This window comes from Crocuta crocuta, unplaced genomic scaffold (assembly GCF_008692635.1).
Source record: "Crocuta crocuta isolate KB4526 unplaced genomic scaffold, BGI_CrCroc_1.0 scaffold613, whole genome shotgun sequence".
NCBI classification, from domain to species: domain Eukaryota; kingdom Metazoa; phylum Chordata; class Mammalia; order Carnivora; family Hyaenidae; genus Crocuta; species Crocuta crocuta.
In genome coordinates this window covers 62,948-70,905 of record NW_027528880.1, presented here as the reverse complement: position 1 = coordinate 70,905, position 7,958 = coordinate 62,948, and the positions used below count along the sequence as shown (strand labels likewise).

Here is a 7,958-nt window from a genome sequence, read left to right as displayed (position 1 = left end):
TCAGAATGAGGCCGTCCTGGCTCAGTGTGGGCCCTAAGTCCAGTGACTGGTGTCCTCAGAGGATGAGGGGACACAGAGAAGCCATGTGACTGCGGGGGCACACTGGGGGGCAGGGTGCNCCTGGACCCTGACAGTGGACTTGGGGAACTGGGAGGGAATGAGGTTCTCGCTGTAAGCCCCCAGCGTGTGGCCTTTGTCACTGGACCCCCCCATCCCCAGCCCCCTCCCCTCTCAGGAGGGAGCTCGCGCCCTGCTCGAGCAGATCTGCTGCGTCCCCACTGCACCTGGGCTGCCTGCCAGATGGCTGAGCTGGACGCACCGGGAAGATCAGAGTCTCAGGGCGCCCGGATGGAGAAGCCCCGCCTCCGGCTCCCTCCGCACCCGAGCTGCACGCCGGTGTGGACCGCAGCCCCACATCCCGGGCTTGAACCCGCGGTGCGGCCGGGACCCCGTGCGGGCAGTGCGGGCGGCGTGTTGTTGCCTCACCTGGGCCTGCTGCCTGCCAGCAAGCCGGCTGCGGCTCGGTCACACGCGGGGCCCGCGGAAGCTGCAGCTGGAGGCGTGTCGGTCTCTTCCGCACATTCTGCAGGTTAGGACAGGTCGCCGGGCAGCCCAGGCTGAAGGCCGGGACAGTCACCTCCTACGGGACGGGGCGGGACAGGCGGCACGAAGCTGCAGTGCTTCCACGTGCTGCCGCGCCGGGCTCCCAGCTCAGGGCGGGCGGCTGGCCTCCCCGTCCGCCTCCCGGCTCCCGCGCCCATCGCGCCCACCAGCCTGGGAACGGCATGGGGACGGACGGGCCTCTGCAGACCAGGGAGGGCTGCCGGCTTCCCCGGAGGCCAGCAGGGCAGGGCCACCTCTCAGGGGGCGCAGGGCTGAGCGCACGCCGGAGCCTGGGACGTTCTCCACAGCAAGCGGGTGCAGGGGCTCTGGAAGTGGGGGCGCCGGGCCGTAGGGCTAAAGGCGGGCGGATCTGGGAAAGGCCACATCCTGAAGCTCAGGCCCCCGTCCTCACACCCACTTCCAGAAAGGCCACGAGGAACCAAGTAACAGCCACCTCAACGGAAGTGACGCGAGGGGAGAGCCTGAGGGGCAGCCTGCACAGGCCACGTGGGGACTGAAGGCGGAGGGCACGGGGGACGGGTCCTCGGGGCGGAGGGCGGCCAGCCGCTGGAGCATCTGGGGGACGGAACCGCCGGTGAGGGGCAGGGACAGGGACCGTTATCCAGGGTGAACAGAAAACGAGGCAAGTGGCCCAGGGCAGAGATCAGCTCCAAGGGAAGTGACGGGCTGCACAGCGGGCGGGGCGCCTCGAGTCACAGCGGCTTCGCTGCCAGCCCCCCGTGTAGGTGCCAGATGGGAGGCGTGTCCCCGTTCCATGGGCCAGTGCCTGACGACAGGGCTGGAAGAGGTGGCCCTGGTGTGTGGGGGGGCAGCACTGTGGCCTCGGCCGCTCAGTAAGTCTTCCCGCCAACGATGTGCCTTTGTAAGATATTTTCTTTTTTAAAAATATTCATTTATTTTGAGAGAGTGTGCGCACATGGGAAGGGGAGGGACGGAGACAGGAGAGAGTCCCAAGCAGGCTCCTCGCTGTCTATGCAGAGCCCGATGCTGGGCTCGATCTCATGACTGTGAGACCGTGACCTGAGCCGAGATCAAGAGTCAGATGCTCAACCCACTGAGCCGCCCAGGGGGGCCCTCAAGATATTTTCAAACTAAAAGAAACTTAAATGTACCTAATGTCACACACCATTCCTTTCTTCATTCCATAAATATTTATCAGAGCCTCTTCTGGGTCAGGCCCTGAGGCTGCTGGGGGCCCAGCCCAGAGCAGGGCAGACGCGGGGAGGCAGCCAGTGTCGCCCCTGCACGGGGTACCGCGTGTGTCGGCGCCCAGCCAGAGATGAAAGGCCACGATAATTAACGCTGCTCTACGAGGTCCTTTGTGGCGGCCCCAGGGAGAGCAGAGAGATCGCAAACTCATCTGTTTCCAGAACACAAGGACGTGGGAAATTCTGAGACATTAAAATAAAGCTTCAGGCAAAGGAGGCTGGTTCCAGTTGCAGGCGTGACAGCAGATCAGAACTGAATTGTTCCCGAAGGCTCAGGCTCAAGCTGATGATCACAGACGCCCGGAGCCCAGCAGCCGGTGGCGGGGACCCTGTGGCTAGTCCCCTCACATGGCCCAGGGGCCCCTGCTCCCCATCACCTTAGGTCCACATCCACTTTGTCCCTAAAGGGCCCTCAGGGCCGTGCCCTAAGCGTCAGACTTCATTTGGGGGGAGCACGCGTCTGCGCCCGCAGTTAATAAGCCACACGCGGCCGGGAGCCAGAACCCGCGGCCGTGGGTCGGATATTGGGTGCACTCGGTCGTGAAGCAAGCGGCGGCCACACAGCACAGCTCAGTCTGGGAGCAAGGGGGAGGCGTCGCCCCTCCTGCTTCTCTCAGACGGGGGCACTTGAGAAGCGCCTCGCGCCTGCGGATGCGCCCGGGCCCCTCACCCTCCTGTCCCCTCCGTGGGGCGTGCAGGCCTCTGGGGCGGGCACGGTGTGGGGGCTCCTGGGCCTGTGCCTCCCGCTCGGGGTCCCACGCGTGGTGTCCCGCTTGGCTCACCCAAATTCGGGTCACTTGGCCACAGTTGATGGCTGTGGGGTCCTCGCCACTGAGGGGCACTCGGCGACACGGATGAGGCTACCTCAGCCATCAGCACGGCGTCCAAGGTCCTGGCACGTCTGCTGGAGGGGGGCCAGCTGCCCGCGGAGGGCACGGCACCAGCGCTGCCGATTCTCGATAAGCGCCTCTCGGTGTCTGCGCTGAGCTGGGGCCGCTCAGAGTCCACCCCGGGGCGGTGGCCCGGCTCCTACCCCCGAGCGGCCACGTGCTGGCCGTGGAGCTCCCGCAGCCGCATCAGCAGCGCCTCCACGTTCTCCCCGGTGGCCGCCGATAGCGTGATGGCGCCGGGGCCCAGGCGCGCCCGCAGCTGGGCCACGGCAGCCCTGGCCTCGGGGAGGTCGATCTTATTCGCCACGACCACGTGGGGTCGCTGCGACAGGCCGGCTTCGTGCTTCTCCAGCTCCCACTTGAGGTCCTCGAGCTGAGTCCACGGCTCTGGCTCCGACAGGTCCACCACGAACAAGAGGCAGCGGCAGCGCTCGATGTGCCTGAGGAAGGAGCTCCCCAGGCCCCTGCTCCGGTGCGCGCCCCGGACGATGCCCGGGATGTCGGCCACTGCAGGGGGAGACAGAGCGGGGGCTGCCTCTGGGGCCGGGTCTCCAGAGCGCCTGGACACGGATGTCGCCGGGGCCCATCGGGGCCGCCCACCATCCCGGGCACCGAGGNGGTAAGGAATAGTGAACACACGCACGCCGGCCTCTGGCTGTAAAAACGACGCGGATAAGGGGAAAAGAGCCTCCTGTCAACTATTAAGAGCTGGACTCTGACGGACACCATGATGAGACTCAGCAAACGGAAACCTACGCGAGTAACATCAGCAGCAGGCTTACTATTTTTAATGGTACCTTACCTCCCGGGAAGAAGTTTCCTCCCCTCCGATTGGCGCGGGGAAAGCTTTCTAAGTCCCGTGTCACCTCTATGACAGGCCCCGAGGGGGGAGGCAGGCCTTCCTCGGGCCTGAGAGGCGCCCTTGGGCTCCCGAGCGCACCACCAGGTGCCCGGCAGGAAGCGACTTCGCCAGGGGGTGCGGCAGGGCTGTGTGTGGGCCAGCTGTGCCAGGGCCACCTAATCAGGGCTCTGAAGGACACCATCTACACCCAACCGCGGAGAGGATTATGGAAGTTCCACCTGCTATTTGCTGGTGGTCCTCATAGCGAACGATCCCGACGTGGGGCTTCAAGGTGGTGAACGGGTAGGGCGCCACGGCAGGCCTTGCGTTCGAGATGGCCCGGAGAAGCGAGGACTTCCCGGCATTGGGGAGCCCGACCTGGAAGAGAGGCGGAGACGGGGTGTCACCTCGGGAAACCTGTGCCAGCACTGGGGACAGAGCTTCTATTCTCGGCTATGCAAACGCCCCCTCCCTCCTCCAGCCCGAGGCCCCACACGGTCCCCACCATCCCGGCGTCGGCCACCGTCTTCAGCTCCAGGAAGAGGATGCGCTCCTGACCGGGCTGTCCGGGGGTGCAGGTCACCGGTGCACGGTTGTCATTGGCCAGGAAAAAGCGGTTGCCTTTCCCTCCTGCCCCCCCAAGAGCGGCGATGTACTGGGCACCCGGGCGGGACAGGTCAGCCACGACTTCACTGCCCTCCTTCACTAACGTGCCCACGGGGACCTGGAAAGAGTAAAGCACTTGCACAGCTGGAGGGCAGACATGTGGCGTGGACCAGACCCCGTGCATCTGCCCACGTCTGGAGGAGGGGCGAGGAGCAGGGGGAGGGGGCACCGCTAGGCCCCCTCCTCACAGAGCTACAGAGCGCCAGGAGAAAGGTCCCGACCCACAGAGGGACTTTAGGGCCGTCACACTCCCTGTAATCGGCCTAAGTGGCTTTTTGGAATGGTGTTTCTAAAACATTAGGGTGGATGGAAGCCTCTGGAAAACACTTGGATCATCTGAGAAAGTCAAGTCCCCATGCCCCGAGGCGAGGCCCTGAGAGGGTCAGAGCAGAGGGGGAGGGGACCCCTGGGGTCCTGCATTTTAATACAACGATTTCCTGAGTTTTGAAAACAGGTCATATATGCATGAGGGCTAAAATTAGGACCACATCTCGGTGTTGGGCAACTGTGCGTCCAAGCTGGGGACCCCCGCGAAGCACCTCGCGCGGCCACGGCGGGCTCACCTGGACGTAGAGGACGGCGCCGCCTCGCCCGGAGCAGTTCTTCCGGCCGCCGGCCTGCCCGTGGAGGCCCTGGTACCGCGACAGCACGGAGGACAGCGACTTGACTTGCTGGTCAGCTACGAGTCAGAGCAAGGACCTTCACCCTGCTTGGCGTTTACAGGCAGAATCCTCTGCACACTGTCAACTTCCCCTGGGTCAGTGTAAGGACCGAACGCTCGCACCCGGAAACACGGACTGAAGTAGCACGAGATACTAAACAAGCAATGTGACATTTTAAAAAGCTAAATTCTCACTTTCTTTCAAAAAATACAAGTTTTGAAAAATTCAAAATTACCCATAATGCCGTCATCAAAGTAAAAATAGTTCCACTTTCGGGTTTGCCTGGGTGGCTCAGTCAGTTAAGTGTCTGACTCTTCAAATTGGCTCAGGTCACAATCTCAAGGGTTCATGGGATCAAGCCCCACATCCGGCCCCATGCCCAGTGTGGATTCTGCTTGGGATTCTCCCTCCCTCCCTCTCTCTCAAAATAAAGAAATAAACTTTAAAAAAAGAAAAAGGAGGGGCGCCCAGGTGGCTTAGTCGGTTAAGCGTCCGACTTTTGCTCAGGTCATGATCTCGCGGTTCGTGGGTTCGAGCCCCGCGTCGGGCTCTGTGCTGACTGCCAGCTCAGAGCCTGGAGCCTGTTTCAGTCTGTGACTCCCTCTCTCTCTGACCCTCCCCTGCTCACGCTGTCTCTCTCTCTCTCCTAGAAATACATAAAACATTAAAAAAAAATTTTTTTTTAAAAAGAAAAAGGAAAATAAAAATAGCCCCACGTTCTCATGTCATGAGCATTTACTACATTTGCCGGTTTATCAGGCGTTTGTACTCCACGTGGTCAGCATAGCCCCAGCCTCCGGCACGCTGGGAGACAGTGACCCCGACCCTGTCACTGACACACTGCACTAGAACGCTGCACTCCCTGAGGGAACACGAGCTTGTGCTCCTCAAATTTAGAAAACCCACCGCCGAAGTTGCTTTGGGGGCGTTACATATGAACGTACATATGACTTAATAAAAATGACGTCTACACGTCGACATTTGAATTCAAATCCCCACGAGGATGAGAAGCTGGAGACTCTCCACCCCCCAACAGAGTCGAGCAGACACCCCGATCCTTCCCACGCTGCCCATGGGACACGTGCCTCTCAGGATGACGTGGCCCCCGTCGCCTCCGTCACCACCGTCGGGGCCTCCGAACTCCTTCCGGGGCTCACTGTGGAAGCAGCTCACCCCATCGCCTCCATGTCCCCCTCGGATGAGCACTCGCCGATGGTCCACGAAATGCCTCTTCTGCAGAGAGCACAGCAAGCCTGCTATTCCTCACCCCTGCAGCCGTGCAGGATGTGCCTTTGTACCTACGATGGGTTTTAAGACTAGAGGTGCGGGGCACTTGGGTGGCTCAGTCGGTTAAGCGTCCGACTTCAGCTCAGGTCATGATCTCGTGGTTTGTGGGTTTGAGCCCCGCGTCGGGCTCTGTGCTGACAGCTAGCTTAGAGCCTGGAGCCTGTTTCAGACTCTGTATTTCCCCCTCTCTCTGACCCTCCCCTGCTCCCGCTGTCACTCTCTCTCAGAAATAAATAAAAAAACATAAAAAAAAAAAGACTAGAGGTGTATGGTGCTAATGTCACTAAGGTCACCTATGATGTAAATGTAAGAGAAGGTGCCCAGGAGCCCCTACTCTTCGTAGGCCCGCGTCCGTCAACAAGGCACACGTGAAAAGTGGTCAGCCTGGAATTCACAGTTGGATAATGAAGCCAACATTCCCAAACAAGAAAACAAGAGCTGTTTAGAAAATATTCCTTAAATAACACGTCTTTCTGTATTTTTTCAAATAGAACTGCACTAGCGACATAAGAGGTCTCTACTACCAGAAAGACACCACAGGAACATGAGGGAGTCCTCGGCGGATTCTCAGGCTTCTAACTCTGCAGAAGGAATGTTCCCTGCAGCCCGACTGAAGACGGCTTCCGTCTACAGGTCGCAACACAAACAGAACTCCTGACCTGAGAGGAAGTGGTGCCCTAGGCCCCTAAGGGAGGCACAGTCTGGGTAAAGAATGGGAACTAACTAGGTTCACATTAACAAACATTAGCTCAGCCTCCAAGAAGGGCAGCTCTCCGAGGGGCCAGGCTACCTTGCCAGGGACGCTCCTGCCAGCGGGCAGCCCCCCAGCCTCCTGCACGCGGGTGCGGCCATCCACGCGGCACCTCTGCCAGGGCACCTGCTACTCCAGAAGCACATCTTTTTTTTATACACAAGTAGTTTAAGATCCTCTGGCACCACCACGTGGAAAAACCGTGAATTACCATTTCAAAAAACCGTGAAGTGTAATTTTCCTATATGCTAACATAATCAAAATCAACCTGATGACCAAAAAATGGTGAACATTCTAGGCAAAATAAAACTTAGATTCAATGTGTACATTCAGGGGGAGGCCGAGACGCACCGGAAACGCTGTTCGCCCAGTGATGCTTCTGCCCCCCCCACGCCCATTTAGGAGTAAATGAAGTGGGTCATAAGCACATATTTTCTTAAATTTAATCAAAGATCATTCATGTTTCCAGTGGATCTTGGTGAACAGAAAGAAACCAGGAGAGGCTTAAAGAACCATAAAACTAAAGGCATGCCTCCTCCCCCCACAGACGTTTTAAGTTAAGAACGACTCATCCCCACCTAAGAAGGAACCTGTACACACGTCACAGGGCCGCCGGGGGGCTCGGTCGGTGGAGCGTCCGGCCCTTGACTTCGGCTCAGGTATTGACCTCACGGTGGTGAGTTCGAGCCTCACGTTCGACTCTGTGCTGGCGGCACGGAGCCTGCCTGGGACTCTCCCTCTCCCTCCCTCTACTGTCCTCCCCCTTGAAATAAATAAACTTAAAAAAAGGAAAAAGAATGCATCTAGTGCACATGTCGCTATGCAGGCCGTGCGCCCTCCCGGCTGAAGGAAGGAACACGCTGGTGCTCCCAGGCGCCTTCCCCGCTCCCGTCGTTTACACGAGAGCACGGGGAGCACAGGGCATCCCTTCCGCCTCAGCATGTTGCAGATGCGACCCGTGTCCCTTCAGTAACACCATCAGAGCAAGTGAATGGGAGAGTGAGCGCTCACAACAGCGCCATATGCCTT

The 7,958-nt window shown here is 59.7% G+C and overlaps 1 protein-coding gene across 2 annotated transcripts in view; it reads right to left on the bottom strand.

Moving 5' to 3' along the window:
- Positions 1-1,502: 1,502 nt before the first annotated feature.
- MTG2 (mitochondrial ribosome associated GTPase 2) overlaps positions 1,503-7,958 on the bottom strand; it is a 14,155-nt gene continuing 7,699 nt past the window's right edge. For both annotated transcript variants that reach the window (XM_077756830.1, XM_077756831.1), the window contains exons 3-7: positions 5,977-6,124; positions 4,793-4,908; positions 4,069-4,287; positions 3,803-3,941; positions 1,503-3,229 (exon numbers count right to left, since the gene is read on the bottom strand). In XM_077756830.1, coding sequence (XP_077612956.1) covers positions 2,862-3,229; positions 3,803-3,941; positions 4,069-4,287; positions 4,793-4,908; positions 5,977-6,124 — 990 coding nt within the window. In that variant the 3' untranslated portion in view covers positions 1,503-2,861. The remainder of the gene's footprint in view (positions 3,230-3,802; positions 3,942-4,068; positions 4,288-4,792; positions 4,909-5,976; positions 6,125-7,958) is intronic.